Source organism: Carlito syrichta, unplaced genomic scaffold (genome assembly GCF_000164805.1).
Source record: "Carlito syrichta isolate Samal-C Ts95f unplaced genomic scaffold, Tarsius_syrichta-2.0.1 Scaffold315806, whole genome shotgun sequence".
Lineage (NCBI taxonomy): Eukaryota > Metazoa > Chordata > Mammalia > Primates > Tarsiidae > Carlito > Carlito syrichta.
The window spans coordinates 224,103-237,443 of record NW_007259902.1 but is presented as its reverse complement, the minus strand read 5'-3'; the positions used below and the strand labels follow the sequence as shown (position 1 = coordinate 237,443).

At 44.2% G+C, this 13,341-nt stretch overlaps 1 protein-coding gene across 1 annotated transcript; it reads right to left on the bottom strand.

Annotated features, from left to right (window-relative positions):
* Positions 1–372: 372 nt before the first annotated feature.
* Positions 373–13,335, bottom strand: GEM (GTP binding protein overexpressed in skeletal muscle). Its single transcript, XM_008073295.2, has 5 exons — positions 13,215–13,335; positions 11,519–11,858; positions 4,746–4,822; positions 3,139–3,343; positions 373–1,738 (listed from the first exon to the last, which is right to left on the bottom strand). Exons 2-5 carry the CDS (start codon positions 11,847–11,849, stop codon positions 1,461–1,463), a joined length of 891 nt encoding a protein of 296 aa, XP_008071486.1. The 5' UTR covers positions 11,850–11,858; positions 13,215–13,335; the 3' UTR covers positions 373–1,460.
* Positions 13,336–13,341: the final 6 nt, after the last annotated feature.

Sequence of the window (13,341 nt, the reverse complement as noted above, 5' to 3'; positions counted from 1 at the left end):
ACTTCCTCTAATGCCTTAGTCAAGCTTAAGACCATGAGCCTCCAGGGAGCAAAGCTCAGCCCATCTGTTCATCCAGGCATTTGCCAGAGCAAAGTAAAAGGTCAATCTGGCTTTTACTATAACTTAGCATTGCGATGACCCCAAATACTTCCCAACTGTATCAGCCAAAAATAACTCTGCATTACTGTGAATCGTGATTCCAAAGCAGAGATGTCAAAGATAATCTCTAAAACAGAGAATGACTGGTCTGCCACTCATGAGGAAAAGAAATAAAACAACAGGCATGTCTCTTTAGAATGTGCTTACTCTAAAGGTTATAGAAAAATCATCATGATTATCTTATTTGGGGAGGAAAAACATTTAAGAATGCCTTTTTTTTCAACATTTTATTTCTTTTATTATAAGACATATAAGTAAAAACTTGCATATTTTGAAAAAGATATAAAATGGTAATAAAATGAACATTTTTCTTATAAGAAATATGGTCATAAATATGCTTTTATCAAACGTTAAAATGGTTATTTTGCAAAATAATAATAAATAGAGCAGAGCTGTGGCATACAAGGGTCAACCCAAAGTACTGGAAGTTTTTATGTCATGTGTTTTATAAAAATTCAGACTTTTGATTATATGTTAAAAAGTGACATTTTGCACTCCAGGGTATCAATACTTCTGATTTTAAAAATAATTGTATGATGGCTCCATGATTTCAAAAATAATAAAACATAAAAGGTGGTTTGACTAAGTAGAATTTGATTCCAATAACTTTCCCCTAAATAAAAAACAATAAGACACATAAGATATAAATTTGAACCTACAAGTGGTACATATATCAGTTCCCAATCCTACAAATCTCTGTGGGCATTGAACAAAACTTGTTTGCTAAGCTTTAGTTTCAGCAAGTGTCATCATTTCTTTTCACAGTTTGATGGAGCAATAATAATCATGATTCTGGTAAGTCCAATTCTACAATTCTAGCTCCATAGATATAAGGTACATAGAAAGTTCTCCCTTCTTGGAATAAACCCTTTGACACAGCTTTTCTATACATTTTTTTATGACCCATTGGACTCACAGTCACATTTTTTTATGACCCATTGGAACATTTGGCAAAATGTTAATGATGAGAAGTTCTTGTTCTAGGCATTCTTCTGTAAGCATCCATTCTCTACTATCTAAATGAGAGAAGAAACATATCTGAACACCAAACACATCCTCTAATGAGTCTTGGGTGTTCAAGTAGCAAGGTCAGGCTTTTCCTGTAAATAAATACTGACTCTTGACAAAAGCTCTTTCATTTCCCATGCATCATGTTGCCCGTGAGGCTAATACATAAGTTCCTGGCTGCAATGGGGGAAGCCACATCTAATAATACTCAGGTATTCAATCTAATATAGATTATCGGCCCCAATGGCCTTCAATGATGTCCATCAGGTGGACATTTGGGTGACTCTGGGTACTTAAAGCACAGAGAGGTCATGGCACGATTTGGACTTGAGCTTGAAGGCCATATTCTTGTTGTTTTTGGCCACGATCTTGCCCCAGAAGCGCCTGGCTTTCCTGGGGATGCTCTCCCTTCTTTTCTGGTAGGCCAGACGCCGCTCGTTCTTCTCCTTGCTGTCCCGTCGAAGGCGGACCTGCCGCACAATACCCTCAAACAGCTCCTTCACATTGTGCTGGACAGCCGCAGAGGTCTCGATGAACTTGCAGTCGAACACCACAGCGCACGCTCTCCCTTCTAGGACGCAAAGGAGGGAAGAGGGAAGTCAGAGGGGCTGCAGAATATGGCCCTGCAGCACACAGTCAAGTTGGATGGCTCCCCCAGGTATCTCTAAGTTAGTCACATATACAGAGCATGGAGGAGGCCACTGCGACACAGGCCCTCCCAGGGCATAAATAGTATAAATAGAAGGAAAGAGTTCACTGGAGTATCCCTAGAAGCAGGGGGCATGGGCCCTAAATTCACTGTCTGAAGGCATCAAACACAGTGATATTCATTATAACAGTAAAAGCCATTGTGTTAATTTACTGCAGACTTACTATGGGCCAAGGACTAGGCTAAGTTTCTTATAAATATTGTTTTCAATGCTAACAACAATCTTGGAAAGCACATTTATTATTCCTGTCAAATAGATAAAGAAATTTGGGGCAAGGATGGTCTTTAAAAAACTTGAAGGAGTTCATACAGCCTGTAAGTGGCAGTGAATCTAGGCCTGCTTAATTCTCCAACCTATATTCTTAACTCTTTCTCCCGACTCAGTTCCCTGAATTGAAAATAAGAATTCTACTACTTGGCTTTCCTCTCTTGGAAAAAAAAAAAGTCTATGATGAGATATTTTGAATTTTACAAATATATAACATAGTTACAATAAGCTATGCAAAGTTTCCTGCAACTGTCTTAACTTCAAATATTTGATTGTGTTCAAAGACCATGTGTCAAGTTTTGGTTTGAAAAAAGAAATGATTACCGTAGACAGTCACGTCCTAGTAGAAAGACATTCTTAAACTAGTTGTATACATTGTCTTTATGAGTCTTTATTTCTTTCCTGCTCAGCAGGGCCTGGCACAGCAGTATTTTATTTTTACAATTGTACTTGGAACCACATCTGTATTAAGCCAATAAAATCTCAGAGGCTCTAGAAGTACTTGGGGGCCCACTCAGCAAACAGGAATTATCCCTGAAGTATATGTGACACCGTCAGACTGATGCCCTAACTGAAATTTAGGAAGCAGGGGATGGGGGGCAGGGGTAGATGGCAGTTTCCAGGGCTTACAGGGACCAGAGGCAGCCAGAGTAGAATTCTTTTTCTCCATGAAACTTCCATGCAGTTCCCCCTAAGTAAGAGTTCTCCATTTTTCTTCCATGAAGATGTTACTTTCACTCCCCCTGAACTATTGGAAACTCCCTGGGGAATTCCAGAAAACTCCTTGGGGGTAGGGAGACTGGAATCCTGCAGGTAGACCAGATGAACAAGGGAGCAATCAGCATGGAGACACCTACTGGGACTGCAGGACATCTTAGAGGTACAGCTAAAACTCCATGCAGCAGCTTAATGTCCCTGCCCTGAAAGAGGAAATTGAAGGAAAATGCATGTGATCCAGAGATGGTTTCTACAGTATTGGCACCACTCTTCTTACCTGATACAGACACCTCCCGGCACCGCACTAAGTCGCTTTTGTTGCCAACCAAAATTATAGGAATGTCCTCTGTCTGCCGGGCCCTGCGGAGCTGGATTCGCAGCTCAGATGCCTTCTCAAAGCTCGCTCGGTCTGTGATTGAGTAGACAATCAGGTAGGCATCCCCGACTTGCATGCAGTGGTCTTGGAGCCACTCATTCTCTCCCTAATGAAACAATAAGATCTTCCATGAGGTCAAGTTGGCCCAGGGAATGAAGTGTCAGTTTGCAAAGAAACAATATGTGCATCCTAAAGTATGCGTGCAGATAAAGAATGAAAGAAAATTGCTTCCAACCCCTCAAAATGCATTGGTCTTCCATATCTACAAGATGTCTGGGGGCTGTAAGCATTGCTAGCCCATATAGCAGTGGTCCCCAACCTTTTTGGCATCAGGGACTGATTTCGTGGAAAACAACTTTTCCACAGATGGGGGTGAGGGGATGCACAGTCAAACCTCACTGCTAATGTTAATCTATATTTGTAGCCGCTCATAAAAAGCACTCAACCTAGATCTCTTGTGTGCGCAGTTCACAACAGGGTTCGTGCTCCTATGAGAACCTAATGCTACTGCTAATCTAACAGGAGGGGAGCTCTATTCACCCTGCTCATCTCCTGCTGTGCAGCCTGGTTCCTAACAGACCACAGACCAATGCTGGTCCACAACCCAGGGTTTGGGGACTCCTGCTGTATAATATTTGTGCCAATATCTTCTGCAGCTTGAGTTGATTACACACCTACTCTGCCAAACAGTATTTCCAATTTCTAGACAACCTACCAAAAATGAGCCTTTTCTGATTTCCCAAAACCTCCCTTTTGCCTTTCCCAAGTGATGAAATTAAGAATACTTTTGTGAGAATAGGAGGGTTTTCAATAAACAGAAGTTCTAGCACATGTGCTCAGAAGTCCAAAATCTTTAAAAATCAAACACAGGAGACTAGTACTGAGAATGTCAAGTTCATATGAGATGTTTTATGTAGTTTAAAACTGTCAGGCCGGGCTCAGCGGCTCAGCCCATAATCCCAGCACTTTGGGAGGCAGAGGCAAGTGGATTGCCTGAACCTGCGGGTTCGAGACCAGCCCAGGCAACTCCACAATAAATAAAAAATTAGTTGGGCATGGTAGCGGGCGGCTGTAGTTCCGGCTACGTGGAAGGCTGAGACAGAAGGATTGCTGAAGCCCAGCAGGTTGACGCCGGGGTGGCCGTGAGCGTGCCACTGCACTCCAGCCTGGGCAACAAAGTGAGACTCCAACTCAAAAAATAAAAACAAAAACAAAAATAAAATAACTGTCCAAGTTTGTTTGCATTTTCCTTAAAACAAATACACTTTTTTGTGTTTTTTAATAGAACTAAGAGCAAATCACTGTAACTTGCTTGTTATTCAGAACTTGTTTGTAAATGACCTGTTCCTTAGAATAGTCTCATTCTTCACAAGTAAATGCTTTTGACCAAGAAAATGAGCCCACCTCATCTGGAACACCAGCTATAGAGGGCAAGGTCAGCCTCACAACAAACAGCCTGTTGAAAGGCAAGCCCTGAAGGAATTCAGAGAGCTTCTGGCTCAGCATACCTTATTTTCCCACATATCCAGGAGTATAATTGTTGCACTTTCCCCATCAACCATCAGGGTTCGCTCATATGTATCTTCTAGAAAAGAAAGAACAGTGATATTAGAGTCTAGAAAATTATACTAGAACATAAACTTACTAAATATGCAGCTAATTATGTGAATATACAGATTTTGCAGAGGCAAATTACTATTTTGTCAACCTTCGACATTCTACGTATATACTCCTCAGGTACTTACTACACAGAACACCTATCTACATCTCTTGAATGTGTATTACTAAACTATTTAAAGTAAAAGGCGTTTGTTTTCATCATTCCTGGGCCTTTTATGTGGAAAAATCTCTTAGGAGGATCAACTCACAGAAGAGCTTTGGACTCAGATTTAATTGGATTGGATGAGACTATGAGAAAATATTAACTGCCCAGTGGAACTGTAAGCCCATTTTCATAAGCCTGATGTGGAAATCCTCTGTACCTTTCAGTGGTCAGTACTGAACATTCACTGGCAATTTCAGGAGCTTGGAGCACAGAGACATTTCTCCTCTTTGGAGAAGTGCAAGGAAAAATCTCGAGACTCTCTCTCTCTTTTGGCTATAGCTTTCTTCCTTTAAAAAAAAAAACCAAAAAACAGTTCCCCAGGAAGAAACGGGCTTGCTTTTCCATCTTGAGCACAGCAAAAGCGCAGCCTCCAGCTCTGCTTGGTAATGGAAACTTTCCTCCCTGCACTGGAACCCGGACTGTGGGTAGGTGAAGGGTGAATGCAGTACGGTACAACGGGCCAAAGCAGCTTCAGTGTGGAAAAATCTGTGGGCAGGGGGTATCCTAGGATTTTTGCAAGAGGGATTCCCATCAGCCTGAGACAGTAGAGTCCATCCCCATTCTATTTCCACAGTGTGGTTTCCTGTTTTGAATTTCATTATTTGAAAATTATGATTTTCATAATGATTTATTATTTTACTTGTTGTTCCTTCTGCCTGGAATCTTTTCCCTCAGATATCCACAAGGCTTGTTCTCTCACCTCCCTCTGGGGGATGCATTTCCTGACCACTCATTTAAAATCGCAACACCTCTCCTACCAACATTCCTCACCCCTTCCCTGTTTTACGTTTCTCCATTGCACTTACAGCCACCTAACACTCAATGCTTTTAACTTACTTTATTTTATTATTTTTCTGACCCTCCTGCCCCTCTGCCCTCAGAGTGTTAGGGCAGAGATTTGCATCTGTGCCATACCAGGGCAGTGCCTAGTACACTGAGGTTGCGCACTAAAGATCTGTCCTGTGAATGAATGATAAATATCGCATTGTGGCTGCACGCACAAGCAAACCTAAACTAGAATCTGGGTGCCACCCCTTATTCACTCTGTGGCTCTAGACCACTTTCTTAAGCTCTCCGAGCCTCGGTTTTCCTTATCTGTGAAATGGGATTGATAATAGCATCTATTCCTAGGGCTACGTGACCATCATATATATTAAGTCTGTATGCAAAGTAGAAACTCAAAAAATGTTAGCTGTCGTCATCACTTCTTCAAGTGGGGGAAGCTAGTTCTTGCCACACTCAGCACTTCCTACTACAAGTAAATCCTAGCTTAAGAGAGGATTGCCTTCCAACATACATCAGGGAGGCTCAGTCTTTCTGTCAGTTTCCCCACCCCCTAAAATGTCACTCTTCTAATCAATGCTAATTGTTTCCCACTGGGGGATTAAAACATGCCCATCATGGGTGGCAAGTCCACAATAAGCAGCATGAATGAGATCACAGTGGGACACATTGCTTGGCACACTGTGGGGGGTAGCTCCTCATGACCTCATCATGCAAATGTAGACAACCCAATGGAAATCATCAGAGCCTGGGCAACAAAGAAGAGGAAGTGAGGGCTGACAGCCCCTTTCTGCCAGAGTCCTTATCTTATCTTACTCAGAAAATTCTTTCTCTGCCCTCAGCCCACCACTCACCACCCAAAAGGGGGCTTGCTTCAGTGCCCAGTTATTCAAATAAACACATGTCATGTTCCAAGAGGTGAGGAAAAACAAGAAAACCCAAACTTTCTCTAGGGTTAAGAGATAATCAGAACAAGTCTAGAGAAAAAAGTGGCCTAAGGATTACAGCTGTGGAAGTAGAAGCAAGATGCTTTGCTCTTCTGGAAGCTTCCTGACAGGGTCACTCTGTCTGGCCTTACCTCTGACTGAAAGTCACTGTGTTGGAGACCTGGGAGCCTAAAACAACACATCTCCTCCCCGGTTTGTGCACATGCCACCTGCCCTGCCAACTCTCCACACATGGGATTATGCATCAACCCTGGTTCCATGCCCCAGGACTCTTCCAACATACATTTGCCCTGTTTGATGGCCTTTTGCTAATTAGCCCAAGCCTAGGAGTAACCAAAGCTTGAGGTTTGTCTTCCTCCCAGAGCTGCTCAGCTCATCTTTTACCCTTTCCAAGTGCTAATCGGATGATGAGAGGGGACATAAAATAATACCCAACTCTAGGAGAGCTCTTGGGTAGAGGTGTGTGGAGAAAGAGTTGAGGGATCAACCTGTGAGGCTTTTCAGTAGCCTGGGTCTGGGCATGTCCACTCCCACTCTAGGTGAGCAAGAGAAATCATCCTGATGGGGCCAGAAGGAGGTTCTACAGTGCAACTGTAGTCAGCAGCCATTTTCCCTGGACCAATGAACCTCTGTTTGTCTTTCCTCATTTGATCCCCTGACAAAGTCACTCTCCTTGACCAAACTTTCATCTGGTCCTCTGGAGCCTCGTCTCTACCAGACCTCCACCTTAAGCTTCTGTGTCTGTCCTTGCAAGAATATAATTTTAGCTAGAATCCTTTGAGGTTAGTTTCATGAGACTCCCCCACGTTTAGTATCTGATCAAATTCCTCATCCCCCACCTTTGATGTCTAAGCCTGACTTCAACAAGAATTGTTACTTCAGTTTAGCAAGAATGCCCCTTAACCTTGATGTCTTCTCTTAGTAATTTTCCATACACTGACCCCATACCTCCAACTTGCTCATTGGCCAAAAATCCCCATATGTTCTTGCATGCAATAGTCCTAAGTGAAGTCCTACTATGTTAATATGTTTTTCTCTAACACTACTTGTGCTTGGAGACCCCTCCTGCCCAAGACTGGCTCAAGTGCTGTGTGTGGAACCCACATAGGCATCTGTTTCATGCTGAAATTGGATCCTGCAGCTCCTCAGAAGTTCTGAGGCTCCAGCCTCCCTCCTCCTCCCCCCCCCAAAAAAAACACTTTCACCTGCATTCAGTTTTTGTCTCCCAAGAGATCCCAAGGAATTTTGGAAGAAATGCCTTCTCTAAACAATGCCTGTCCTTTCCTAGTGGCTTATATCTCCTCTGCACAACTCAAAGAGCTCCAGCCAAAGGTGACCAAAATGAGCAGGGTTACAAACAACGGAACCATCAGTTTGGGAAGATAAGTCTATCAAAAGGAGACAGTGAATTCAGAATCAGCTCTAACTGATGTTCATTCCACACTTACTATGCGCCAGGCACTATGCTATATGCTTAATATGTTATCTCCTTTAATCTTCATAATACCCTATGAAGGAGGTATTACCCTGATTACACTAATGAGGCAGCTTAAGGAGGTTAAGTGGCCTATTCAAGAGTACACACCTAAGTGTCAGTGTCAGAACTGAGGCCAGAGTACCCATTCATCAGACTCCAAGTTCAGTGCTGTGTGTGTGTGGAGTGCCTCCTCACCGAGCTCAGGACTTCCAAATTCTAGCTGTCCCTAGGGTCCAGCTCAGAGACTACTTTTTCCAGAAAGCCTTTTCTGATATTCACAGCCTTTTCTGATATCCACAGGTCATCTGTTCTCCTCTGAATTTCTGCAGCATCCTCCTTATGCCACTTTTGCAACATTTATCACGTCTATCTTGACTTATAGTTGGTGTAATAGTATGCTCTACTGTATACTACCCACATCACTATGGAAGAAGTCCCAGGATTCTTTGCATGTCCCCAGAGTACCTCAACAAGTAACTACATAGGAATGAATGAATAGCATTAAATGTGTACAGAAAGTCATAAGATCATTGCAATATAACTGTACCAACATTCATCTTTATTAGGAGAAATAATGATAACAATATTGTGTAGATTTTTTTTTCTTATGGTTAATGCTAGAAAAAAAAACAAGGAAGGGATGTGCCTTGGAAAACTTTCATCCTGGGAAACATAAAGCCAACTAGTGATTCCAACAAGATCTACAGATAAAGAATATAATCCTAGTTATAAATTAAGTTACTCAAATAGGACACATCAGATAGAAGGGGAACCTGAGAAACTTCTCACTGTCAAAAATTATCTGTTTGAGGAAATAAGGATTATCTCTCTTCCTCTCCCTCTTGCTTCAAACAGATTTCCTAAATATTTGGGAAGGCTGCCTTTCCAAATTCCAGGTATGAGTCAGTCTTCTTAACACTTTATGCCAATGGAGATATCACCTTCTGGACAGATACCATTCCATTCTTTTTTTTTTTTTTTTTTTTGAGTTGGAGTCTCACTCTGTCACCCAGACTGGTGTGCAGTAGCCGCTCCCGGCCACCGCAGCCTCGACCTGCTGGGCTTTGGCAGATCCTTCCACCTCAGCCTTACAAGTAGCTGGAACTACAGGCGCGCACTACCACACCCGGCTAATTTTTTTATTTATTGTAGAGATGTTGTCTCACCAAGTTGCCCGGGCGTGTCTCAAACCCGCGGGCTCAGGCAATCCACTCACCTCAGCCTCTCAAGGCACGGGATTACAGGCTGAGCCACCGAACCCGACTGATACCATTCCATTCTAATGGACAAACATTTTTGAAAGTCTACTACACATTAACTTTTTCAATTCCTCCCTCTTGAAAACAAAAAATAACTCTCAGTTGATCTTTCTCATGTAAGCCCCCAAAGAACTTTCTTGCTGCTTTTTAAGGTAATCACTAATTTTTCCAGACTCTGTATCACAGTCACTTACTTAGAGGGTATGGCATACCTCATCCATCACTGTATACCCCAGAGCTCAGAACAGAGCCAGGCATATGGCTGATACCCCCAAAGAGCTGCAGTACTTAACAGTTTTTGGAAGCTAAATCATGGGGCTGCCAGGGACAATGAAAGAACACAGAATTTGAGTTCAACAACAACTAGGTTTGAATCCTGGACACACCATGTACTAACTTTTCCACCCTGAGCAAGTCACTTGGCTTTTGTAAGCCTCCATTTCTCCGCCTGTAAAATAGGGATATTCATACCAAATTGGTTCTATTTTTGCAAGTATTAGCAAAAACATGTGTGGGAAGTACTTGGCACAGTGCCTGGCACCTAGCAGGTTCCCAATCAATGGTAAAATGAACAATGGAAAGCACTGAACTAAGATTAGAAAATTCAAACTCTAAACTCAGTTTTCCCTCTGTGTGATTCTAAACAAGCAACTTCATCTTCCTGAGACTCAGTTTACTCACAAGAACAGGAATTTTGTGAGGACCAAAATAAACAGCAGCAAACAAAAGGCATGTAATCAAGTGCCTCTCCCATTGCAAATGTCTATTCCAAATGTCAGTTCCTTCCTCCTTTCCTTTCTTCTAGCAAGTCATCTCCCAACCTTTACAAAGAAAGAATCAATTGTACAACACTGGCTGCCTTTTTCCTTTGACTCTGGTGAGATTCCAGAGAGAAATCGATGTTACATCAATGAGTCATCACTTCTAGCCCAGTTCCCGAGTTGCCTCATGAAACAGCAAACTCCTTGACACTGAGACAGTCAAAAAGAATAAAATCTTCAGATCAAATGGGTTGTTGGTAGGAAGGAACAGAACTCATATGCATCAAAGAGAGGGGAGACTGAGTCATCACTAAGACATCTTCCTACTCTGTAAGTCTGTGAGTCAGTTGTGAGTCGCAACTGAGAGTATGGACAGACCATGTGACTTGGGCAAGCACTGGACGGTTCTTCCTTCATTTCTGCCACTGCAAATAGGGACACATAGCTACCCTGGTCATGTATGCTAAGACTGAAACCATGGCAGAAAGACACTTTATGGATGCTATCGGCTATTGGGATCCTCATATTACTTCCCAGAGTATAGGCCTGTGCTTACCCATAGTTGAGGAATACATGCATTTATGAGACAACATCACCACAAAACAGTTTGGAAATGGTAAGGCTTTGATACATAAATACTTGAAATGAGATTGTATAAGGAAAATTAACTTGAATAAATCATCTTGAAAAACTGTAAGACTCTACATAAAATATTTATCGTCATTGTTATATTTCAAATTTTTTAAATGTACTACTTCAAATATAGAATTTTGAACCATTTTATAACCTCAAAAATTTTTATAATTGGAAATAAACTGATCAATGCATCTTAACAGTTTTTCATATAGGTTTGGCTTTAGGTATAACCATGGGAAAAGGTCTTTACTGAGCTCTGGAAAGAAGGTTCGGGTCAGAAGTAGGATCCTAACCCTCTGGCTCTGCCCTCTTCAAATCAGTCTTTCCCAGCCCATTTAGAATTGGAACCTAAGAAGTTCCCTTTCTGGCTCAAGTTCAATGGATATTGGTCCTATCTACAAGCATTCCCCCTTCCCAAAACTCTTGCCCCCCACCCCCAGCCTGTGCCAAGACTGTTCTGAGGTGTCAGCTCCCCCCAGCCAATATCCAGAACACATAACCTCAACTTCCAACTCTAGAGATAAATGACCCAACCGCTCTCACTCTGGACCACTGATGATGTGACAGGAGCCCACAAGGGCAGGGCCACCTACCTCCCAGCACCTCACAGTCGCTGTCCATGCTGTCGTGCACACCCGCAAAGATGTTGGCCAGAGTGGACTTGCCCACCCCCTGCTCCCCTATGAGCACCACCCGGTAGTAGGTGTTTCCTGACTCAGAGGAGATGACTGAGTCTGTGGAGTCGGAGGACCAGCTTCGGCGGCAGTGGTCCTCGGGGGCAGCAGAGTGGCGGCTGCGGTGGCTGTACTGGTGGAGCTCTTTCTGGACCATCAGATGCCGGCCATCGGCAGGGATGCTCCAGCGCTGCTGTTGTGGCTGCATGCCCACAGGGCCCTGGCGCATGGTGACATTATTCAGAGTCATCGTTGGGTCCTAGGGAGCAGAACAGCCAAGATGCCGGCATTAGGACGCATAAGCAAGAGAGCTCAGGGTGCTCAAACACACGGTCGGTCATCAGTGATATTTAATTAGATGGGGCGAGACACAAGTGTCCCTAATATACGAAACACCAATGAAAGAGTCCCCAAACCTCAACAAGCCCAGCTTTCAACTAGACACACAAACGCACTATTAGTAACCAGTCTGCTCAAGCAGGCTGTCCCTTTCACAGAGGAAAACATACCCTTAGCACTGCCCACTGCCCATGGGCTTCCTCCATCCTCAAAGAAGTCTTGGGATCCCCGCTCCAAGCTGGCACACAAGCAGCTGGAAGGAGCTAACAGCCTTCAGAGGTGGTTTGAACAGCAACAAGTCGGTGTTGCTGGGGACCAGCGGGCCAGGTTAGCGGCTCTTTTCTAAACTTGGCTCTTAATTGCACCACGGTCCAGCAGGCGTTTGTGCCTGGGTGGGAAACACGTGGCAATGACATCACTACCCCTGGCTGGACTGGACGGGCACTTATTGGAACTTCCATGTTTAGTCAAGTCGCCTTGATGGTCTCCAGCTGCCCGAACAGACCCTTATTGGGGGTCGGGGGATTTCTGTTTGGGGTTTATGCCTCTGCTCTGCCCTCCTGCCCACAGATGCCATTTTTAAACCACCCCAGTCACAATTCTAGTCATCCTGGCAGGGGAATGACCTGTTCATGTTGAGACCTATCAAATCTGCAGACAAAGTGCTTCATTTGTTTCAAACCATGGCCACTCTGAGAGTTCTTTAATTCAACTCAGAGTCTCAACTTCTTGAAGCAAATCAGAAGGCCAAAGACTCTCCTAAATGACATTCAACAACTTCGCCACAACTTTCTCTTTGCAAGACTGTCTCGCCTTATCCAGAGGTCTGTTTTCCCAGGCTAGTTGAGATGAGTGGAAGTATTCACATCCAAATCAACAAGATCCCCTCGCGAGAAGGGCAAATGCACTCACACCCCCCTCTCACCCTCACCCCACCTTCCACACCCCTACACCTCCCACTAACCCGGTTCTTTTTCGTCTTAAAAGCTAGTTGGCTGACTTACATCGAAACAACCAAAGCATCAAGCATCGCGCGCCCTACGACCCGCGATCTGAAGGAGGAGGTGACCCTCCCAATAACCTGAGCCAAGGAACCTGCCGATGGGAGGCGACACCGTCGCCCCTGAAGCTCTGCCCCCTCCCAGAAAAACCAGGGCGCAGACGGCACGTCCTGGGGGCTCTTTTCGCAACTCCGAAAGTTCTGCGGGCCGGAAACAACCACTCCCTCCCCGCGGCGCCGGCAGACACGCTCCCCCCACCCCGGGTGGCCCCTTACTCGGCTCGGCCGGGTGGGCGTCGGTGCGTCCGCGTGTCGCGTGGCTCCGCGCTGGGATCCCGGGGCCGCCGAGCGCAGGGAGACTCCGCGGTGCCGGCCGTGCGTACCCGCCGTGCCTGCCCGCCGC